Source organism: Ammospiza caudacuta, chromosome 15 (genome assembly GCF_027887145.1).
Source record: "Ammospiza caudacuta isolate bAmmCau1 chromosome 15, bAmmCau1.pri, whole genome shotgun sequence".
In the NCBI taxonomy this organism is placed as follows: domain Eukaryota; kingdom Metazoa; phylum Chordata; class Aves; order Passeriformes; family Passerellidae; genus Ammospiza; species Ammospiza caudacuta.
This window is the reverse complement of record NC_080607.1, coordinates 8,989,757-9,012,935: the sequence shown is the minus strand read 5'-3', so window position 1 is coordinate 9,012,935 and position 23,179 is coordinate 8,989,757. Positions and strand designations below refer to the sequence as shown.

At 50.9% G+C, this 23,179-nt stretch overlaps 1 protein-coding gene across 2 annotated transcripts; it reads left to right on the top strand.

The window, feature by feature from the left end:
- Positions 1-4,066: 4,066 nt before the first annotated feature.
- SGK2 (serum/glucocorticoid regulated kinase 2) lies at positions 4,067-22,910 on the top strand. Of its 2 annotated transcripts, XM_058814505.1 has the most exons (15): positions 4,067-4,283; positions 7,860-8,003; positions 13,577-13,646; positions 14,801-14,858; positions 15,289-15,338; positions 15,914-15,971; positions 16,499-16,582; positions 16,900-17,031; positions 17,852-17,964; positions 18,495-18,531; positions 19,092-19,178; positions 20,450-20,545; positions 20,817-20,972; positions 21,335-21,424; positions 21,627-22,910. In XM_058814505.1, exons 2-15 carry the CDS (start codon positions 7,952-7,954, stop codon positions 21,780-21,782), a joined length of 1,239 nt encoding a protein of 412 aa, XP_058670488.1. In that variant the 5' UTR covers positions 4,067-4,283; positions 7,860-7,951; the 3' UTR covers positions 21,783-22,910. The 2 variants fall into 2 exon arrangements, with proteins under 2 accessions (XP_058670488.1, XP_058670487.1); XM_058814504.1 differs by lacking the exons at positions 4,067-4,283; positions 7,860-8,003 and adding an exon at positions 9,442-9,650.
- The last annotated feature ends 269 nt before the right edge of the window (positions 22,911-23,179 follow it).

Below are 23,179 nucleotides of genomic sequence, written 5' to 3'. Positions count from 1 at the left end.
ATGTGGTACATAAATATATGGAACAATAAAGAGAAAACATAGCTGATGAGGCTGGCCTGGTTCGTGGGGGGCTTGGAGGAACAGGGCAGGGGCAGATGGAGGTTCATCCTCCCCGGGTCGGGGCTACAACACATCCTCGGGCTAAGGGAGGCAGTGCCGGGTTTGCAAAGAAGGTGGCATTCAGCTGCTTGCAAGAGGTAGGAGTCATTTTTTGGGAAGAGGTCATCTTACAGCTGGGGGTGGCAGGGCTGCTTTCACCCCCTCCTCACAGTTTTGCCTTCCCCCGTAGTGCTCAGACTACAGGAACGGGAGTTTGCAGATGCACCCCGGGGTTTTTGTTCTTGTGAAAGAACAAACAAAGGAGGAGAAATAAACGAAATAAAAGGCTGGGTGTACCCCTGGCTTGATCCAAACTCGCCAAACCCTGCCCACGGGTGTGGAGCGTCGGGCTGATCCCCGCTGCGGGCAAAGCCGCCACCGCCGGGGAGGTCAGCCCCACACTCCAATCCTGTGACCGAAAACACCTCGATTTACACCATTTTAAAAGCCACGACAACTAATTGTCCATCCGCTGCCGCTACACAGCGAGGATGAGGATGGAGGCACCCACCGGCAGCGCTCCCGCAGCACAGGCACGGCTGAGGTCCCCGTGGGGCTCCTGTTATTGCCCCCAAAACACGTCGAGCCCCGCTAGGGCTGGGATGTGCCCCCATCTCCCCCGCCCGGTCCGGCCCGGGTTGGCGGGCAGCTCCGCAATGCGGTACCGGGAGGGGGTGTTGGCACAAGCTGGGAAAGGGGCAGCGGGCGGAGAGAGGGATGTCCCTGGCCGGGGAAAAACCCATTCCGGGCGATTTTCTGGGCAGCTTCCGATAGAAAAGAACAGGGGAGCTGTGGGGTCTGTGCCGTGTGGGGACAGGGTGGTGTGGTGCCAAGGGTGGGTGAGAGTGGGGGGCATCGTGGTGAGGCGCCTGCCCTGGATTAGCCACATTTCTCTCCATGCTGGGAATACCCTGCAGCGTCCTACCCCATTCTCAAGCTCACGCCCATCATCTTCATGCTCATCCCTACCTCCATCCTCACCACTTTCACCCTCATCATCCCCGCTCCCACCCCGGTGCAGGTGACCCGTGATTGCCGCCCTGCCGCAGGCACCGACAGCCCGATCCGCGCCCCTTCCCGTGCGCTCCCCGCCTGGAGACGCCACGGCGGCGCAGCGCCCTCGCCCGACGGCGCTCCCGGCCCGGAGCCACGGCATCTTTCCATAGCCGGGGCAGGGGACATGCCCAGGCCGGAGCCACCGCATCCATCCCCGGCCGGGAGACGGGATAGGCTCGGCCCGGAGCCACCGCATCCATCCCCAGCACGAACCCATCGCATCCATCCCCAGCCAGAGACGGGATAGCCCCTGCCCGGAGCCATCGCATCCATCGCCAGCCGGGAGATGGGATGGAACCGGCCCGGAGCCACCGCTTCCACCCGCCCGAGATGAGGGGAGCCAGCCCGGACAGGGGGCTTCTCTTCAGGGGTGCTCGCTGCTCTTGCTTCTGCCCTGAACTCTCTGTTCCAGGTCTGCTTTCTCCCCAGGGCAGTGATAAGGGGCCAGCGTGGGAGGAGATCCAGCCCGTCTCCCTGCCCTGAGATAACCCCTCGGATCCTGGAGTAAGTGGAGAGCTGAGGTTGCCTGGCAGGTTAACACAGTGCTCTGCACATCTCTGGTGTGTACACGGTGCTTTCAGAGTGTTTCTGTCCCTGTGTTCCCCACCAGGGAAGCAAGGGGAACGTGCCACAGCAGCACAACAGCTGGCTCTCCTCTCCTGCAGGCAGCTGCTGAGTCTGGACTCAGGATGCTCCCAGACTAAGATGTCCTGATCTTTGTGTTTCACAGAGTCCAAAAGTTCTCTGGTTTAGGGTACATAATGATGGCAACCATTTTATGAAGCTTTAATTTTGCAGAGGTTTTAAACTTAATTCAGCACTTTTTCCCCCCCTTCCCCTTATGAGCAGACATGCTCCCTGCTGTACTTGGGGCTGTAAGATTTGTGCCCTTTTTATGACAGTGGAAGAAGTTCAGGATCCTCATTCCTATCCCTCAGGATGAAGAACGGGGAAGCTTGACCAGCACCGCAAATCCCTGAGCTCCCCAAGCTCCTGCTCGCGGGGAGGCAGCCCCGGCTGGAGGAGCACTGCGGGCGGTGCGGCTCCCGGGGCACCTCAGCTTCTGCCCCGCCGCACTTTCCAGCTGTGGAGAAGGCGGCGATTTCCCAGCGAGCCCCAAAGGGCTTTGTCTCGCTGCCAGCTCGGCTCAGGCGCTTCCCCCGTGCCCCGGCCGGGAGCCGGCCCTCGCTGGTGGCTGACGCGGAGCCGCTTGCGAAACGAGCCGGCTCTGCAAGCCCAGCGATAAGCACAGGCTGTGTCCTCTAAACTCGTTCGTGGCTGTTGGTGCAACACTTGTGCCTCGGGCTAGGGACACGGGCAGCCCCTCCAGCCTGTCGCAGCAGACATTTTGATGCTGTGCCTGTGCCTGTGGCAGCGTTCGTGTGCCCAGTGCTGCTGGACATGTGCAGCCCCGACAGCAAGGGACGCAGCGGAGTGAGGAAAATAACCCCCAAAATAGCAGCAGGTTTAACGTGAACAAAGCAGAAATCTTCTGAAAACCCAGTGCTATGTCAGAGTCTGGTCTGTGCTCCAAATGGCTTTTGTCTGTGCTTTGTAGCTTCTGGTCATGCGCTGCAACAATCCTCTAAACCTTCTCACCCTGAAAACCAGACAAACAAAGGCCCTCTCTGCACTACCAGGGAACGGATTTATTTCCCTCTGTGTCTTTACAGTTCCTCAGGCACAATGGGGACCTCTATTTGGGCTCATTTCCTGAGACCTGAGGGTAATACCAAATCTCTGTTGCCCTCATGCACCCACACAGTTGTGCACCCAATGGGGCCACCGGTGGGAGCTGGAGAGAGGTGAGGGCAGAGCCCACTCCGTCCTGTGTGCAGAGGGCAGGCATGGCTCTGCCTCCTCCCCACACATGGAGCCAGAGACCCTGCCTGTGCTGGCAGCTGGATATCTCAGCCTCATGAAGTTTGGATACTCCATATCACATATTCCAGGCTATTTCAAAAACTGCTATTGTGATGGTGGCATCAGTGTTCTCCGTCAACTGATTTTGTACATCTTTGGAGTTTGTGTTTCAGGTGAGGAGATGGAGGCTCCACCAGTGACTCCACCAACACACTCACCTGTTAGACTCTTGTTTGGGCCCCCTCACAGGGATGTGACCACTGGTGCTGGGCTTCTGCAGAGGGGAAGCAAAAGGAATGGAGCAAATTAGGAGGGCATGGAGGGCAGTAGATTTTGGCTCTAATAGTGCTCCTCTGGGGTCAGTTCTGATGTGCCCATGGGCCCCTCTTGGATTCTCAGGTGGTTATTGTCACTACAGGACATGAAAGAACACAAGTGCACACCGCTGCTCTCAAGGTGAAGGAAAAAGGGAAGTTTATTTTCTTACTCTAACATTTATAGTTTTCCAAGAGTGACAGTGGATTGGAGGGTGACAGTGCCACCTCTCCAATGACACTGGACAAACCAACAGTCCATCAACTTTCTCTTCTTCCATAAAGGAATGCAAAACAATGAGTTATTTACAGAAAATGTGTGAGAAAGCTCACTACAACAATGTTAACATCAGAAGGCTTAGAAAATCTTTAAAAATCTGGGTGACAGGTTCTTCCTCCGTATGAGCAGGGCACACACAGGGGGCAGAAGGGAGGTTGTAGGACTGTCACACCTGCACAGATCAGGCATGTAAAAGTCCCTGGATTTCTTGCCCCTCAGTGCTGCCAGAGGGCAAGGCTCCCTCTCACGCAGCCCCTTCCTGCCTGGCAAGGTCTGTTGGGGGATTGGCAACAGGTCCTGTGGTCTTGCAGGAGTTTGGGAGGTGACCCATGGCTCATTACCTCTGCTGGGATCCAGCATGTGACCCAGCAAGCCTCCAGCAAACAGAGCACTTTGTTCTGACCCTTTGCACTTCCCTGCCAGTGAGCTTCCCTCTAATCCCCCCAAGGAGGGATTTTCCTCTCCCACCCCAGCTCCCTGTGCCTTGGTCCCCTCAGAGAGAGAGGTCCAGGGTAATAATTTACTGCCTGCCACAAGCCACTCCTTCGGACTTTTTCTTCGACCTTCAGACTGCATTGCCAAAATAAAAACAACGGGAGGGAGAGAGGCACCGGCTGCTCCCACGGCGAGAGTGTGGCAGTGCCTGCTGGATCCAGGAGTCCTGCCTGCAGGTAATGCCCCTTTGCTTTCTCTGGGAGGATTGAGACTTTCCCTTCTTTTAATGACTTTCTGAAGCCCTTTGGGAGCAGCAGAGGGGTGTGAAGGACTCATCCCTTGCTGCCAGGAACCTGGCTGGCCTGTGGAAGAGCTGCTCCCCAGGGCCAGCAGCTGCAAGGGGAGGGGGGTTCAGTTCCAGCAGTTGTTGGGGTTGTTTCCCAGATGTGGAGAAGTCCAGAGAGGAGATGAGCAGCCTCCTTTTCTTCCTCTGGGAAATTTTCTGGCTTCAGCTCTGCCTCTCCTAGCAAACTTCCATCAAAGGAACTCCCATCACCCTGCTTGTCCCTGCAGCCCCACAGAAGCTCAGCTGGGTGGGCCCCTGTGGGCAGCACCCATGAGTGCTCCTGATCTGGGTAATTTCAGAAGCTGGAGATCAGCAGACACCAACTGTGCATCCCCATGGAAGGGAGCCTTGGGCTCCACTGGGATTTGCAGCCAGCACCAGAAGGGTGAAGTTTACACCAGAATTTTCAGGTTGTGTTGGCTCCTGTGGTCTCCTGGGCTGTGACAGTCTCTGAGGCTGGGCCTGGTTAAGCTCAGGAGTGTCCATCAGGCTTCCAACAGAGCATTCCCAAATCCCCTGTGACAGGACAGGGAGGGCTGTTCCTGCTCGGTTCCAGAGCTGGGCTTGCCACATTTCAGGACAGCTCTGTTGCTCTTGTACAAGGGCTCACAGGTCCTGGCAACGCCTTGAGCCCAGCTTGGACTGGGCTGCTCACTGGATGCAGTGTGTAGAGCTCTGCTGGAGACAATCTCTGGCTGTGCCAGCTCCAGTTGCTTCCCAGGATTTGCACATGGATGGAAAGGGTTGAAAACAGGGATTCCAGGCAGGATGGAGCAGGCAGAGGGGACACTGCACCCACAGCTGCTCCTGATGAAGGCAGTGCTGTGCCAGCAGCCAGGGCCCTGGGCTGGAGCAGTGCAGCTCTCAGAGCTACTCCTGAGCTGCTAAACTCTGCTCAATCCAGCCAGGAAACTGCCCTTGTCCCAACCAGGTGAGCACACCTGGGGCTTGAGCTAGGGGTGGTGGCCCTGTGTCACACTGACCTGTGCTACAGAGGAAAAGAGGTATCCACCCCAAAAACAGGGTTTGGGGTTTGTGGTTTTTGGGTTTGTGGTTGTTTTTTGTTGGGTGTTTTTGTTTTGGTTTAGTTTTGTTTGTTTGTTTGTTTGTTTGGGTTTTTTTAGTTTTTTTGGTTTTTTTTAAGGCCCTCAGGCACAGGCTGTAATGTGTCCTGAAGTGCTGCAGGGAAGGAAAAGAGGGATAAGCAAGCAGCAAGGGCAGTTGAGCCTTTAGCAAGGACAAGGTTGGCCAGGAAGGGTCACTTACAGTCAGACTGCTTCCAATGGTGTGTTATTTATTCACTGAAACTGTGCCTACACTTGAAAAGCACTTGGGAGCAAAAGAAGTTCCAGCCACCTAATTTAATGGCAATAATAACCACAGGAAATGTAAAGGCTTTACAAGAGATCAGTAAGATTCTGCCACATTCATATTTACAGAAACAGAGGCACAAAAAGTGGCAAAAATTGCTCAAACCCACCTTAGCTGTCCTTTGGAATAAAAAATTGATACCCAGTGGCCTCCTCTTATCTCCTTTTTTCAAAACATGGGAAAATATCCCAGCCCTTATGTGGGATTCCTTGGCAAAATCAAAGGCAAAGCCCCAGGCAGAGTCCTGATTTTTGAAGTTGGAAGAAAAATATAGAGGGGGAAAAAACAATTTAAAGAGCTGCAATGGTCACCAATAATCTGTTTATTCTTTCATGAATTCTCCTAAAAGCAACAAATAGCCTCTGAGCTTTTAAAGAACATCCTATCCTATCCTATCCTATCCTATCCTATCCTATCCTATCCTATCCTATCCTAATCTTAATCCTATCTCATTTTAGCTCTTACCCAGCAGAGTAGCCAAATATTTTAGGTCACCTTTCACTGCAGATTAATGGACTCTTGCTTTGTGCTCTCTAGACAAGTATTTGTTTTGAGCCTTATCTGGACTTTCCCTGCAATTCCAATTGCTCAGGACTCTGTGGTTCCACTTCAATGACACTTTTATGATTATGGTTATGGATATTGCCAGACAGGGAGATTAGGATTATCTTTCACTGTAAATAGCATATAAAATATAGTAAGAGAGAGAGAGAGAGCACTTCTATGTGTGTGGAGACAATGGGCTGGACCTGTTGTCCCCACTGGATGTGTCCTGTCCTGGTGAAGCTGCAAATGTGGCTTTGCTGGGATGGTCCTTCCTGGAGGGATCCAACTCAGCCATGGAAGGACCAAGCAGCCCTTGACCCCTTATAGGGCTTGGGGAAGAGAAAGGCAGTTTCCCTCCCTTGGGAAGAAAGAAGATGTTTCCAAGAATAGGCAATGTCTGGAGGCTCTGAGCTGTGCAAATCCAGCTGAATTAAATCCCTCTCTGTGGCCAGAGTTTGTTCCCTCATGCTCTGGCCAGGTCCAGGCAGGAGGTGTGCACAGAAGGGGTTAAATTGCCCAAGATCTGCTCCTCACCTTTGCACTGAGGTCCAGCCAGAGGTTTTCCTGGCACAGATGTGTTCTCTGGAGGGCAGGGAAACAGCAGCCAGGCACAGAGGAGCAGCAGTGCTGGCAAAACGCAGCCCTGACATCAGCAGCTCTGCAGCTCCACCAGAATTGTTTAATTTTGTCCAGGAGTGAGTTCTGGGCAGGGGAATGGGCCAAGGTCAGTGCTGCTGTAAGGGGCCATGGTTACCCTGCTGGCACCTGCAGGGACATGTGCCTGTGGGAAGTGTGTGCCCTGAGTGCTCCCACACTCACAAGTCCCCTCAGTGTGGCACTGAGGTGTCCTGCCATGGGCAGTGATGGGACCAGAGCTGCTGCAGGAGGGGCTGGCTGTGGGCACACAGGACAGGACAAGGGCAAAGCCTCACCTCTTACACATGAGCAGGAGGACAACTCTGCTCACACCTGCCTGTCCCACTCGTGTCATCATGGTGACAACTGCTCACCCTGGTCCCCTCAACAGGGAGAGTCACAGGGCTCCACAGGCAGAGCCCTTTGTAGCTGCCCCATGTGTCTGATGTTGAATTTTTGACAAGGACCTGCCCTGCAGTGGGGTTCACCCATGGCCCATGTGTCCCTGTGCTTTCAGGGAATGTTTGCTCCTGTGCCAGGGAGCTGCTGGTGTCAGGGCACTCACCCTGGGTACAGGTAGGGTGAAAATGGGTTTCAACTCCTCAAAAGCCTCTAAACCCCAAATCCTTTCCCAACAGCAGAAATACATGAATTTACCATGTTTTGGGTAAATTTCTTCTGTGTTATGAGCCAAACCTCTCAGCTCTCTTCCATTCCCTCTGTCTGCCAGTCCCAAAGTGCTTTGTCACTGGGGTGATGGCAGAGCCCCCAGTAATCACCAGACTGGGTGGGTGCTGCCCAGACAAGGCTCAGGAGCTGTCCCCATGTCCCAGAGCTGTCTGTCTGTCAGTCAGACAGTGCTGCACCCAAAGATTTGTCTGTGCTCTCACCCCTGTGCCCTTCACCTTTGCAGACAGAGGAACATCTGTGTGCTCTGCTTCCCGAGGAGCCAGCAGCTGAATTCCTGCCCCAGCTGCAAGGAGAGGAGATTATCTTGGCTGGCTTATGATTGTGGCCTGGATGGAGCCCTCCTCCACTGCCCTGGGCAAGACAAAAGGTAATGCTGCTGGGTGGCACGGTGCCACTGAGCCCTGAGCATGCTGAGGGCATGGAGAAGGCTTCCCCCTGGTCTCCCACAAGTGTTGGGCTGCAGAGCCTTCCTGGCAGGCTCCAGCTGGGCTCAGCCTGCCCAGCAAAGGCTGCAGGGAGCCTGGGTCCCATGGGACACACACAGAAGTGGCACCTTTGCCCACCTTTGCACACCTGACCCGGACTGACACCCAGCCTGGAGGGTCAATGATCATCACAGAGGGGGTAGGATGGACAAAACCAACCCAACACCACTTTGTCCATCACTAGCTGTCATCAGATTAGGTGTTTTATACATCTTAGCTGTCAAAATTTTCCCTAAAGGATCCTCCTGCTTTCTCTTCTTTAGATAGAAAGTGGGTTTTTAATTAAAGATGTCTTTTTCCATGGAAATTAAAATCAAGTAGATTTTGTTGATAACACCAATATTTTCATTAAAGAAACAAAAGCAGAAGGCATTGACTAGAAAATGTAAGTTTAAGAAAATGTAACTGATAAAATTATTCTGAAATTTGACCATTTCAATGCAAGTGGAGGCAAAGCTGGAAAAAAGAAAAACAAGGGATCTTCTTAAAGGATGTCAATGCTGATAGCTTGAGAATATTGGCTGAGCAAAAACTCAGCTTTTGACCTGAAAAAAGGTAATATTTCAAGCAAAATGCTGCTCCCCCTCCCTCTTTACACATGGTACCAGGCACATCAGCTGTTCACAGTGATCTCCCCTGGTATCTGTAATCTGGGGACCCATCCCATGGTGGCCAGCCCTTCTGCTTCCCACAGGGAATGCTGCCACAGCCTGGCTTTTACCTCCTTGCACCCAGCACTGACATTGCTCCAGGAGCTGCTTTCCTGCTGCTGCAGCTGCACACAGGGAGATTTTAGTAGGAAACTACAATGGAAGAAAAAGCGACTGCTTTATTTTTAATGAAGAGAGACAAGACACCAGCCCTACTTCCAGGTCCCCTTTTGCTCAGAGCTCAGTCTCTGGTCTCTCGAATCACCAGGCTCCCCATGTTTGATGTTTGCAGTTAGCAGGGCTGCAAAGCACCAGCCTGGCTGCCCTGGCTGAAGCCCTCCAGGGTCCCCAGGACACTGTAAAAATCAGTTTCTTCAGGGTTTGACCTGAACCAAATGCCAGTTTTGACCTTCCTCCAAACCACTGGACAGAGTAAGAATTTCCAGCTGACTTGTAAAAAATTATTCAGAACACCTGAGCTGCCTGCCAGGCTGCAATTTTCTTCCACACACCACCTGCACTCTTCCTCCCCACCCATAGTTATCCCTCCCACCTAAATTCTCACTCCTTGGGTACAGCTAGCAGGTGTTTCTCCATCTCTTGCAGCTGGTCAGCTTTTCCTGCTCTATTTTAAGCGCTGCAGTGAGGTGCCAGTGGTGGCCTGATTGCTCTGGAGAGTTGGTGGTTGTGGTTAAATGAACTGCTGCAGGAAACAAAGCTCTTCCCCTTTGGGTTTTAGGAAGGAGCTTTGGGCTCCTGGCCTGGCAGGGTGGGCTGGTGCAGGGATGGGGAGTGTGGGCAATGAGAGGTCTCTGTGCTCAGTGCTCATGGACTGCTTCCCATGCTTCAGGACTCAGCCTCTGGGAGATGAGCTCCCAGGTATATTTGATGACTTGTTTTCATAGAATTCTTTTTTTGTGAAGTGCTTCAAGCTTTAGCCACCTGCTGTTTTCTTTGAGTTCTGCATGTAACTTTTCTCTAAAATTTCAAGGATTGGTTGTCTCCAGCTTGCCTTGAGCCAGAGCTGCTTGGCTGGGTTCCTGCTCTGTTTTGCAGTGTCCCTGGGGTGCAGGGAACAGGATCTGCAGGAGAAAATTGGACAAGCCACTGGGTCTCTAGAGGCTGGCTAAGAAAGCTCCCTGAAATGCAGAAGTTCTTTAAAGTCTTTCCTAACCTCTTCCTGGACTTGCTGTAGTGTCTCAATGGGGATGAAAGTGGAGTTCAGAACTAGCTTGCAGCTATCTCTTAGATCTGTAGCAGGGGAAAACTTGAGCCTTTTTTTCCCCCCAGTAAAAGCACGTGTTTGCAGGAATCCTCCTTCCCACCTCCCTCCCTGCTCCTCTCAGAGCTGAAACTGGGGCATCTCCCCCTTTAGCCGATAGCAGCCCCTGTGCTGGGTGAAACCTGTGGGTGCCTGTTCCTCACCCCTACCCCTCCAAACTCTGAGTTTCCTGCCCAGCATCACCTGCTGTCCCTGCCAGGCCTCTCCAGGCTGGCAGCCAGCCCTTCCCAGAGCAGGAGGGGACGAGGGACTGCCTCGGAGGGGTTTGCAATGTAGGTTAGGCAGGGGAGGCTGCCGAGAGCGGTGACATCGGGGAGGAGGCGGGAGCAGCCCGCGGATGACGAGGCGGTGAGGTTGTGTCTCTGTGCAAGGTACGCCTTGCATTAGTAATGTGTTTGTAGCAAATAACGCTGGGCTGGCATGGGAATGTGGGTCACCACTGCCAGAACTATGTGAGGAACAGGGAGCTGCTCGTGCTCTGCTGGGAAGCAAACGTATGTTACTGAGGGATGTGTGCTGGGGGGAGATTGAGTGCAGAAACTGCTCCAGCTTGGAAGGCGCAGCTCTCTGTGGTGTGAGTGAGCGCTTGCTTCCTGCCTGGGGGGTGCCTGTGGCTGGGAGTTGGGGTGAAATGGTGTTTGAGGAGGGGGGAGTGGGGTGCAGGGGTGTGTGTTCCTGCTGTGTAATAGTGCTGTGATATTGGGGAACTCCTAGACTTGCTTGCCAATGCTCTCTGTGGCCCTGGAGCATCCATGCTGCACCAGCAGGCACGAGGAGGGATGCAGCCGGGCATGGATAACCAAGGATTCCAGCGTATCTTCGTGACCTATTTCTGCTTCTGTTGTTCAGTGTGTGCGCTCAGGAAATCTTTCTGCTTTAGGGGGGTAGGGTTTGTTAGTGATAAGGAAAAGCCTGCTTGACTGCTTGTGAGATTTAAACCACAAACTAACCTGGTTTTGAAGGTGGACTTGGGCTGGGGAAGGTGGCTCTGAACCTGTATGGAAAGTGATGTGGGATGGGGCTACACACATCTATAAATGGGTATGGTACTTCAGAGACTTTAACCTCAGAGCAAGTCCCTTTAATGAAAAAGCTGTGTTGGAAAAGGCTGCCTTCGGTCAGCAGGGACTTGTTGAGTGGCTTCACTTCCAGCACAGAGGCACTGGAGCAGAACAGGGCTGGTGGAGGGAGGCATGAATGGGCTGCCAGGCTGGAAGGGGCTCCTCTGTAGCTGCAGGTTGCTAAAACAGGCTTGTCCAAGCCCCTTAGAGCAAGTCAGGGACTTGTTCTGCATCCTGTAAATACCTCCAGGGCACATGGATGTGTTTCCATGGTTGTCCATGTGCTCTCCAAGATGCCCAAGCTGTGATATGTCCATCTGAGCCTCAGTCATTATTTCTCCTGAGTCTGGGATCAGAACAGAGGCTGCAAGGTGGCCCTGAGGCCAAACCTGAGCTTGTGAGGCTTCAGATTCAGAGGAAATGTGCTGTACCACCTGATGGAGCTGCAGGCAGCAAGCGGGAGTGAGGTGCTAGGTTGGGTTGCTCTGGCCAGAGGCTCCTGAGCAGGGGTGGGAACCTTCACTCCTCGCTCCACTGCTGCCATGTGCAGCTTGGGGCTTGCCCACACACACCTGTGTGCCCTGTGCCAACCTCCTGCCAGGCCTGGATCCTCCAGGGAGTGCTTGCTCAGAGACTGCAGCACTGGTGTCCCTCTGCTGTGAATCTGCCTGTGATGCTGTTCACAGTGGCTCATAGATGAGGGAAGAGATGAGGATCTGACTCCATGTTTCAGAAGGCTGATTTATTATTTTATGATATATATTACATTAAAACTATACTAAAAGAATAGAAGAAAGGATTTCATCAGAAGGCTGGCTAAGGGTAGAAAAAGAAGGAATAATTACAAAGGCTCTGTCTTGGACTCTGTCCAAGCCAGCTGGGCTGCGATTGGCCATTAATTAGAAACAACCAACATGGACCAATCACAGATGCACCTGTTGCATTCCACAGCAGCAGATAATTATTGCTTACATTTCATTGCTGAGGCCTCTCAGCTTCTCAGGAGAAAAAATCCTAGCAAAAGGATTTTTCATAAAGGATATCTGCAACATCTGCCCAGCCTGTCCAGCAGCCCGTGAGGCGGACACTGAGGCAGGTGCTGGGTGACCTTCAGCAGCCCTGGGAGAGCCAGGCTGGCAGGGAAAGGACTGTGCCCAGTGGGAGGAGATGGGGCTTGATCTGTCGGGGTGCTGCCTGCAGGCTGTCCCTGCTGGTGGCTGCCAGCTGGGACAGGATCTTGGACTTGCTGCACGGCAAAGTATGGACAAGGTCAGGGACTCACAGACCAGCCTGATGTTGTAAGTTCTCCCTCTGTGTGGTTTGTGGGTTTTGCTTTAAATTCCATTTGCCTTTCTTATCCATTCAGAAAGTCTAAACCCACCCCTTAGTTTTTTGGCTGCTCATCAGAGCTGCCCCCAAATCCCAGATCTGCTCGTGGGGCCAACTCAGGGGCTCTCAGAAGTTCCAGAACCCCCTGCCTGGCAGATCCAAAATCCATGCAGCAAGGGCTCTGTTATGGTCTTGTTTGCCTCAAAACTCATTGTCCTACAAAATTCTTGCCTAGGGAGATGGGTTCTGGCAGTTAGTGCTGCCCATTCCTTGGTCTGTAGAAGAGCTATTCCAGGATGACAGCTTGCTTTTGTCTACAAATCCCCTTCTTTTTAGATGGGAAAGGAAAGACATATTTCTGTGTATGTTTTGGTTCTTGCTTTCCCTTCAGTGGCAGAACTGAGGGGTAAAATTGAGTCTTGAAATGCTTTTGCTATCTACTCCTAAGCAAAACAAGGAACTCCTCTGTGCAGGCTGCACTGCTTTGGCTTCCCTCTGGCTCAGCCTGTGCAGCCCAGAGCAGGCTCAGGGCTTCCTCTCTGTGAAGGGAGAGGTGATGATGATGATGAGTGGTGGCAACTGCCTGCACAGCTGAGCAGCAGGGATGCTCCATGGTGGGAATCCCAGCTTCTGGCACTGGCTATGTGTCCTTGGGCAAGCCACTGCTGTGATGTGTGTGTGCTGGCTTACCTCCTGCAGGGCCTGAAAGGTTTCATTCACGTCCCTAATTACTCACAGAGCCCTGAATGGAAGGGACAGTGGATGTGCCAAGCGTGTGACGTATCCCAGTACAACCTCATCCTTGTAAGCACTCTCCTTGTCCCCCTTGGGGACACAGGGGTGGCTCTGAAAGGCTTGACAGTGGTGCTTCAGCCTGAGTCCCCTTGGCCACCAGAGAGGCTGTCTGTTTTGTGGCACTGATGCCTGTCCTGTGAGCTATTGAGGGCTCCTGGTGAGGCTGGGAGGGAAGATGTCCTGGTTCCTATAATTTCCTGGTTATTTTGGTACGTGAGGAAGGGGGAGGAGGGTGGCTGTGGAGAGAAGAGCAAGGTCAGTGAAGAACAAATGTGCCTCTGTGCACTTGTGATCACACTGCCAGCTAATCAGCTTCGGGGCTCCAACTTTGCTCGCAGAACTCATCAGGCACGGCCGGGAGAGGATAGAACAAACCATCAAGGCCTCTGGCTCCAGGCTCTGCTCATAGTGAGTATGAACCCCTCCCAGTGGGATGGGAGCCCTTTAACAGCTCAGCTGATAACCCCTGTGGTGGATGGAGCTGGCTGGCACCGGGCAGATGTGGGCAGTCCCTGGCACAGCTGCCAGCACCCGCTGCTGCCCGGCAGCTCCTGCCATGCCCAGCCTGGCTGTGCAGGAGGGGATTCTTTGGGATGGCTGGGAGTCTGTGCCCAGTGGTGTGTGGGGGCAGAGAGTGGGAGCACCCACAGGTGAGATGTGGGGTCTTTGGGCCCCCTTTTTGGGAGGGGTGGGGCAGAGGGTGGCTGTGGGGACGAGAGCCTTCAGAAAAGATGTGTGGTGGGGCTGAGGGGGGGGTCTAAGCTCTCTGGGGCAGGGGAGAAGGGAGCAGTGCTGTTTATTCATGTTATCTTAATTCTGGCTTTTGCAAAGAGCATAGAGGAACCCCTAAAACCAAAGGGAGGAATCCCTGAGGCAAGGCTCACCCATCCCCAGTGATGATCAAGCAGGATGGATCTGAACCAATGAGTGTTCAAGTCTGCCTTCTCCAGCCCCAGCAAAAGCTGCACCAGGCAGACAAGAGCTCTTTAATGCCTCTGCTCACCACGCCTGCCCTGGCTGCCATGGCAGCTCCTCTTCCCTGCAATGTCAACATCTCTGGTCTGCCCTGGCCTGGGGAGTGGCTTCTGGGGCTGCCAGCCCCATGGACCGTGGTGCCTGGACCTAGCTGGACTCTCCTGGCTGCCCTGTGGGGACACTCACTGGGCTGCAGCATCCCTGTGCAGTGAGGAGGGGGCTGCATCTCTGCCTGGAGAGCTGTGACTTCCCCTGGCCTGGTGCTGTGTTGCTGCTGGGGCTGCACTGGCCCTCACGTGCTTGTGCAGCTTCTATTATTGCAAATCAGGGACCCATATTAGATAAACTTGTCCAGCCAGGAGCCCTGCTTCCCTAATCTCCTGTCAGCACACACCATTCCCTGCCTCCCCCAGAGTACAGGTACCCCATCCTTTGGGGGTGGCAGTGCTGGGGAGCTCAGCTGAGCCCTCTGTGATAGAAGGGGTGCACACACTGGGGTTTGCACTACTCCCCTGCAAGTTAACAGTGTGGAGCTGTTTCTCTCTGGGATTTTGTACTCAACACTGACTTCCTCTTCTTTTCCCAAGTGCTGAGCGAGTTGTTTTTTTAATGGATCGCTCCCGGAGCCCAGACAAAAGCAGCCAGGTGAGATCATGGCTCTGAACAAGCAAATCCTCACCTTTGGGACTAAGGGGGCTGGTGCCTTTAGATTAAAAACAAGAAGAGAGCCTGTGTTAGCCTGCTGGGAGTCTTGCTGCTGCCCTGTCCTGTGGGTGATGCTGGGTGGGGAAAAGCAGCAGGGAGGCCCTTTGGGACAAGGCATGATGTTCCCAGAGTCTGGGGACAGTAAGGTTCCTAGGGAGCAGGAGGAAGAGCAGGTGTGTGTGTGTATGTACCCCTTGTCTTTGGGAAGAGAGGCTGCAGCTCTGTGGTGCTGGATCTGCATAAAGACATCTAAAGAGACCTTAAATGTTTGCTGAAGTATACACTGGGTGTTTATCCATGGATTGCTGTGTTGAGGAAGGGAAAACCCATGCAGCACAGTCCTCATGACTAAAATTCTTATCTTCTCTAGCCTTCAACACCAACTGACAACATCAACCTCGGACCTTCTGCTAACCCCAAGTAAGCTCCCTGCAAAGCCAGGTAGGGTGTGGAGAGATTTGGTAGGGGGATGCAGATGATCCCTGTGTGCCAGGGTGGTGTCTGCAGAGTCTGGACAGTTACATTTTACAGTTCTCAGCCTTTAACACCATATGCGCCACCAATGCACCAGCTTCCAACACTAAGCTGTAGCTGGTATTTATTCTAATCATCCTCTCCTGGCCATGTCTGCAGCCCTTTGTCCCTTTTCTTTTGAGAGGTAGTAAGGGAAGCTCTTCCTTGTCACCGCTGTCTTCCAGATTATCTTTCTCTAGAAACAGGCACAAACTGTGTCCCCTGTAAGGGCATCCCTTAGTCCTTGCAGGTGCTGTCCCTGCTGCTGCCTGGCTGCTGAGGGGTTGCTGGTGCTCTGCAGGGTGCCCTGACACACACAGTGTGAATCCTGAGCTGCCTGGGAGCGAGGGTCACCCACCAGTGCCCTTTAATCCCTTCCACAAACACTAATTTTTCCAAGCAGGATCTCTGCTTGGAAGCTGGCATTACTGTTGCATGTTTCTCTCCCAGAAACATTAACTTGTTTCATTCTTGCCCAACAGTGCCAAGCCGACAGACTTTGACTTCCTGAAGGTTATTGGCAAAGGAAGCTTTGGAAAAGTAAGTGGGCTTTTGCAGGTGGGCTGTAGCTGTTTGGAGGCAGCTTGGCAGGAAAATATGTTGTTGAAGGAATTTCTGACTGTGTCCTTTGCTGTGTTGAATAGTCTGTTATGAGTAGTCCATTCTACTTTAAGGCCCTTCAACCTCTCTAAGGACTGAAGAGTGAGGTGTTTTATGCTCAGTGATGGTAAAGAGCAGTGCTTGATTCAAAATAAGTTTCAAACTTGTTCAGCACAAGATCTCCAGAGAAACCTGGAGACAGCCAGGATTCTTTAAATGGGACTGACCCTAAGTGCTCCAAAACTATTTTCTATTGGGTGTCTAGGGGATATATGTGGAGATATTGAGTGCTTAACTTCTGGCAATGAAAAATGCTGGGAATTGAGAGGGCTGGAGCTTGGTCTTTAAAACCCTGTAGCTGGCCCCCTGAAGTAGTTTTTCTGTATATAATCACTCACAAGAGTGTTACACTAATGAGGACACACTGACCAAGGTGAGACAGCTGTGACCAGGACCTTCTGTTGCAGGTTCTCCTGGCCAAACGCAAGTGTGATGGGACTTTTTATGCAGTGAAAGTCTTACATAAGAAAACCATCCTCAAGAAAAAGGAGGTATGACTGCTCTGCTTGGGTGTTCTGGAAATTGTGGTCAGTGTACGGGCTCTCTGGATAATGCAATTGGGGTACCTGGCATTTAGGTAGGCAGTTCACAACTTAAAAATCCATTAACATGGATCTGGCTGTGCCATGAGAACAAAAGAATAGAGATAATTTAAGTCAGGTAGGAGGGAATGGTTCTCTTTTTGGGGCTGGAAATGACCCTTGTGGGCTCCCAGCTTCCACCTGTTTTGAAAGCATCAGTGAGCCCTTAGAGCAGGCTGGGCTGGATCCTTGCCTGAATCCTTAATGCCTTGTCTGCTTTTTGATAGCAAAACCACATCATGGCAGAACGTAACGTGCTCCTGAAAAATGTCAAGCACCCCTTCCTTGTGGGACTCCACTACTCCTTCCAGACTTCAGAGAAGCTTTACTTTGTGCTTGACTATGTAAATGGAGGAGAGGTGAGTGCACTCACAGGCTTTGTTTTAATCCTTTTTGGTCCTTCACAAACATGCTGCTGTATTTAAAGTAATTTCTTGTCAGCAGATAATGATGTTGAGAGAAAATATTGTTTTGACTGCTGGCAAGGAGCAGCCAGGAATACCTGGCAGGATACCTCACCTGTAAATTGAGTCAAGATCTTGCTGGCTATGACTTGAGTCAGATGATTCCCAAAGTGAAGATTCTGAGAAAAGTGGTATTGGGGCACTGTAAAATTCTATGGAGAATATGGGAAATACTGGCATTGGTGAGGTTCAGGGAAACTCCCTTGTGTGCCAGCTCTGGATCCATGCCTAGTGCTTAGGAGTGATGCCATTGCAACTTTCTAGACTTCTTCTGTCCTGTAGAAGCTTACTTTTCTCAGCTGTCTTTCTATGCTATCTGAAACTGGCTGGGATATCTTGTTAAGGTGGATATCTTGCTAAAATCAAGTTCATGTTGGGGATTTGGCATGTTCAGCTCTCTGCACATATCACTTCTCATGGCTGTACTACCACTGTAATCAGCCTGTGGGTTGTAGTAAGCTAGGAGGTAACCAGGTCAGCAGATGATGGGCAGTTTGAAAATTAATTATTAATTTTCATGAATGATGAGGAGAAATTAAACCATTTTTAGAAAGGTGTTTGGATTGCTTGAATTCACCTGGCTTGGGCACATTTCATGCTATTAATGTGCTACCTGCTGCAAATCCCTTTTCACTCATGTAGCTGGATTTCAGCCTTGCTCCAGATTAGCCTTCATTTATTTAGAGACATAATCAACCCTCTCACCTTCCCGTAGCTCTTCTTCCACTTGCAAAGGGAGCGCTGTTTCCGTGAGCCCCGGGCCCGGTTCTACGCTGCAGAAGTGGCCAGTGCCATTGGGTACCTGCATTCCCTAAACATTATCTACAGGTAAGGCAGGGGCTCCAAGCCTGCCCTGGCAGGGAAAGAGATTCACTGGGGAAGTGAAATGCTGGACTGGAGTAGCTGAAAAATGTCCTAGCCCAGACAAGACCGTGCTGCTGGTGCTTTACCCTGCAAGACCTGATGGGCGATAAACAATTCTTTCCCTTTCCTAGTATCAGTCTGAGGGTATTAAGTTTAAAGACATAAAATAAACCTGACTCAATAAGTAAGAAATCATATCTCAGTAACAATTTATGCATGGAAATGCAGGCTAACACCTGATCCTGTGTGAAAGCAGAAACATATTTTTTTTATGTTTCCATGTATCTATACTGACTCCCATCAGTATCTATACATGGAAACATTAAAAAAAAATGTTTCCATGTATGTATATTGATGGGAGTCTGCAGTTTGGGAAGGTCTTGCTGATCTGGATTGGGAGACTTTGTTAGCTTCTGTTCATAGCTCATGCTGTTTCACATCCATGTGTTTTAAATATCTGGCCAAATCTGCTCAAACAGCACTTTGTCTTGCAGGGACTTAAAGCCTGAGAACATCCTCCTGGATTGCCAGGTATACTCACAGCTTGGGCTGTCTTCCTGTTGGTTTTAAAAACATCAGGACCACAAGCAGAGGGCTGTGCCTCTGCAAGCTGGATTATAGTTGATGGCATGGCATGGATTTTGTCTGTCTGCCCCACTGCACTTCTGTGCAGATCCTGGAGGGATGAGGGGGCTTGCCCTCTGAAGAACTGCATGGTTTTGGGGTTCATTCCCAGAAACTGGGACCTGACCTGTGGAGGGGATCAGGGTGGTGAAGAGCAGGCCACTGCTGCAGCTCTGGTAGCCACTGTTACATAAATTGTCTCTGGGATAAAGCAGCAGAAAATCACAGCAGTGCTGGAGCTCCTCATGGCTATCTAACTGCAGACAAGTAAAAAATAAAAAATTGAGACTGTATTTTTCTACAGGCTCCAGTACCTGTACTACAGGATGAACATAATGGGAGGGAGGGGAGGAGATGAGCAGTGGGGAACCAAAACCCACATGAGACGTAATGCATAGGCAAATACTTGGAAATCCTGTCTCTTCTCCATAAAAAGTGAGACAAGCTAAAATTTCTCTTTTCTTTAGGGACACATAGTATTGACAGACTTTGGACTCTGCAAAGAAGGAATGGAGCAAGAGGAGACAACTTCTACCTTTTGTGGCACTCCTGAGGTACTGCTGGGGCTTTGCTGAGACCTGGGGGCTGGAAACCTTCAGCACTTGGCGCTCTGGGTCTTGGGCTTATGTGACACCTCAAAATAATATGGGCTCTCTGAGGCTGTCAGCCTGAAGCTGGAGCTCAGATAAGGCCTTCCCTATCCAGCAGATGGTTACTCCAAAATTGCTGTGTTGTTACAGGTATGACTGAGCTATTGGGGCAGGGGTTCCTGCACTTGGAAATGGCCAGACTTGTGAAAATAGCTGGGGAGTGGAGACAACCTTGTCCCTGGGAGCAGGATTGCTGGTTGTTTACTTTCTTTGAGACCCCAGTGGTGCAGAACAAGGAGCCTGCTGGTACTGCCATGCACAGGACCTTGCTGTGCTCTCCTCTGTGTCCTTGGTGCATGCAGGAGCTGCAGAATTCCCTGTGCAGAGCAGGGGAGCAGGCTCCCCCCTGGAATGCAAACACTGCTCAGAGAGGAGGAAATGCCTTTCCTCCAGTGCACTCCAACTGAGTTTTGTGAAAACCTATTTCCAGTCTGGCTTCTTGGAGGCTTTTTTGCCTGCTTCTTACTGAGCCTGGGGATCTTGGTAGCACTTTAGCTTAGGTAATGTACCTGTCCTGCTGCTTTCCCCAAGCAGCTTGGCAAAGGGTCTGTAAACATGACACCTTTCAGCATTGAAGCTCAGCGGAAGTGGGCAGGAATTTCCCTTCTTTTTCAGTGAGGTTTCACTTATGCAACAGCACAGCATGAACCAAGCAGGAATGTTTGAGCTTTGTTTTCTAGTTGTGGTGTTGGTGTTTTCCTGTTCTAGACAGAGCCTGATAGTACACAGAGGTAATTCTGTGGGGAACTGTTCTGCAGACTGCTCAAATTCTTGCCTGTTGCTCCTCTATAATGGCCCTTGGTAGTTTTGCTCCTTTGGACAGTCTTATTGGGGCTGAAAACTGCAGCTTTTAAAAAAATACAGGAGTTATTTTAAAGGTGTGATGTCTCCTAGAGGGACAGGATTGCTGGCTGAATTGTGGCAGGTACCAAATGTTTGTAGAAGTCCTCTCAAGGAAGAGAACCTCCTGTAGCCTGCAAGGGCATCTTGAAGGCTTTGGTAGGTGTCTCTCAACCCCATTGCTCCAAAGCAAGTGAAGAGTTTATTAGATAATACTAGGAACAGCATCTCTGCTATTCTTAATGCATTTGCTCAACTTGAGCTGCAGCCAGGTTTGGGACTAAGAAGGGCAAAGCCCTTCCTTTTTAATTTGATATTTCCTTCTGAATTCCCAGTATCTGGCTCCTGAGGTGCTAAAGAAGCAGCCCTATGACAGGACAGTAGACTGGTGGTGCCTAGGAGCTGTCCTCTATGAAATGCTCTTTGGACTGGTGAGTTTGGAAATGGGCTGGTTCACTTTGCATAATGGAAATTTGATTTGCAAAAGCTGTGGTGTGATGTTGGTCTGGTGCTCATGAGGCACTTGATAGACAACTAAATCCTGAATTAATGATCTGGTCCAATGCTACCACTACCCTTTCGAGCAGAGGTGTGGCAGGTCTCCCCCATCTTCTCACTGCAGGATTCATTTTGACCTGCAATGTGTGGCTCCTTCTGGTAGCTCATGTTTTACCTGGCTGCTTCTCCTCTCTTTCAAATTAGCCTCCCTTTTACAGCCGGGATGTGTCTCAGATGTATGACAACATTCTGCACAAGCCACTACAGATCCAAGGAACCAAGACTGTGGCAGCTTGTGACATCCTTCAGGGACTTCTCCACAAGGACCAGAAGAGGAGGCTGGGTGCCAAAACAGACTTTGTAGGTGGCCTTCACTATGAGCAGCAGGGAGGGAGGATGGATGGGGAAATTTCTATTCTGAGCATTTCTTTCAGAACAGTACTGCCTTGGAAAAGCCCTCCCACACAGTCTGTCCCTTCAGCCTCCTACAAGGGACACATGGGGTTGACTTGGCAAAGGGAGAGGGGAGGTGGCCAGCTAAGGACACCAGTGTGTGATGGGTCATTTCCCTTGGGGGATTCCTGGACCAGGACCCTCATCTGTTAAGGATTTGTGGATATGAGTATATGGTAACTTCAAGTCAACCACTTAAAGCTGTGAGACCAGGTGGTGGAAAATGAGGATTGGCAGAAAATTGACTTTCCTTTCTTCTTTCTTTACAGCTTGAGATAAAGAGCCATGTATTCTTCAGCCCAATAAACTGGGATGATTTATATCACAAGAGGATTACTCCTCCATTCAACCCCAATGTGGTAAGTAGGTAACTCTGTCTGTTTTACAGAAGGGATCCTCTCCAAATATCTCCCACTGATGCTGAGGGTTCTGAGATGTGGGTTGGGACCTGCAGATGGAGTAGTGATAGCTCTTTTGGAAGAGCAGCTGCGTTGGGCTCTCTGAACACAAGGGTCTGGTTTGGGTCTGCTCCCTCAATGATTTCTCTGCTCCTTGGCTTAGGCTGGCCCAGCTGATCTGCGACACTTTGATCCTGAGTTCACCCAGGAAGCCATCTCTGCCTCCATCACCCGCACGCCTGACCTGGCAGCCAGCAGCTCCAGTGCCTCAGATGCATTTTTAGGATTTTCATATGCACCAACTGAAGAGGACATTTAAGTTTTACAAAGGCTTTGTCAAGCCATATTTTAAATGAATGGGTTTTATGGGGTTTTGTGGGTTTTTTGTTTTCTTTGTCCTTTTGAGAGGTTTGGTACTGTCCTTTGCTCATGGTTTAAGGAAATTGGCACTAACACACTAACTGACTGGGATGGAACAGAGCTCTTAATTTTTGCTGTTTGGTGGATTTTGTCCCTAAATGAATGTTTCCCTCTCAGAGAAAGTGGGACACTGACTATGATTTTCCCTGAGTGTCTTGTGCTACTTGGCAGAATTGTATTCACTCTGTGGTTATATTTATGTTTGAGGTATGTGCCATCATTCACATAATAGACATGTCCCTGTAACTGGTCACATTTATTTTACTTTCTTTTGTGGAGCTATGCCCAATGTCTTTCCCAAAGCCCTCAACAGAAAAGGAAACTCTTCACATCACCATGAACAGTGGCTTCCTTCCCTTACTCTGTCACTCCAGCTGGTCATCCTGGGCTGAGTGAAAAACTCTGTTCATCAGTTATTGTTCCAAAGGGAGCTGCAGATTTTTAAGTCCTGAACTGCACTGTGGCCTTTCATGCCAGCCTGATCTCCTCAAAGTGAGTGGATTATCTTTCTGGCCCAGGATTGGGATGCTACTGACGCAACAACGAGGCTGTGATGGAGGAGCCAATGTGTAGGAGGAAAATCCCAGATCAAGGAAGGGGTGGAGAAAGAGATGGAGTTGCTTGGAAAAATAAAAATAACTTTATAGCTGAACTCTGGTTGGGGGTGAGGGTGCTTTCACAGCCTGTGCTTGACCTGCCCCAAGCACACCAACACTACTGTGATGATCACAGGGCAGTGAACAACGAGTGGTGGCCATGCTCCAGCACTCACCTGAAAATGCCCATCACTCATGTGGAACAGTTATTTATTCTGCCTTAATTTAAAAGCTGGTGTACTCATTGAATGTCACTTCCCACATTTCTTTTTAAGCTGTTCTGTGCTGTTGCTGTGGGGAGTAGAGGGGGCTCAGAGCAACATGGGGATAAACAGGGGGCTTTCTAAAAGCTGTGTGATGCTTGTGCTGTGGGGAACCTTGTGCTTGGTACCACTGTGTGTTTTGGGGTTTTTTTTATCAGGCTCTATCTTGTATATGCTGAAGTCATTGGAAATATGACATTGTTTATATTAAAGTTGCAAACACTCATGTGCTTCTCTGGGTGTCCTGGATAAGAGGGGAAGGAGGGTGTTTGCCTTGTGCTGGGCTGGAGAGTATGGGGCTGCATGCAGAAAGTGACTAACACTGCTGCGTTTAAATTAAAGAGGAATTCCCTAATTTAAGCTGATCACAGCATCATGGAAGGGTTGAGGATCTTAAAGGCCAGGGGCAGGGATACCTTCTACTGCTCTAAACCTCA

Excerpts from the sequence above, each read along its gene's own strand:
- SGK2 (XM_058814504.1), top strand. The coding sequence starts at position 9,467 with ATGAACTGCTGCAGGAAACAAAGCTCTTCCCCTTTGGGTTTTAGGAAG. Across the intron at positions 14,859-15,288 it reads GCCCAGACAAAAGCAGCCAG|CCTTCAACACCAACTGACAA; the intron begins GTGAGATCATGG and ends TATCTTCTCTAG. Across the intron at positions 15,972-16,498 it reads GCAAAGGAAGCTTTGGAAAA|GTTCTCCTGGCCAAACGCAA; the intron begins GTAAGTGGGCTT and ends CTTCTGTTGCAG.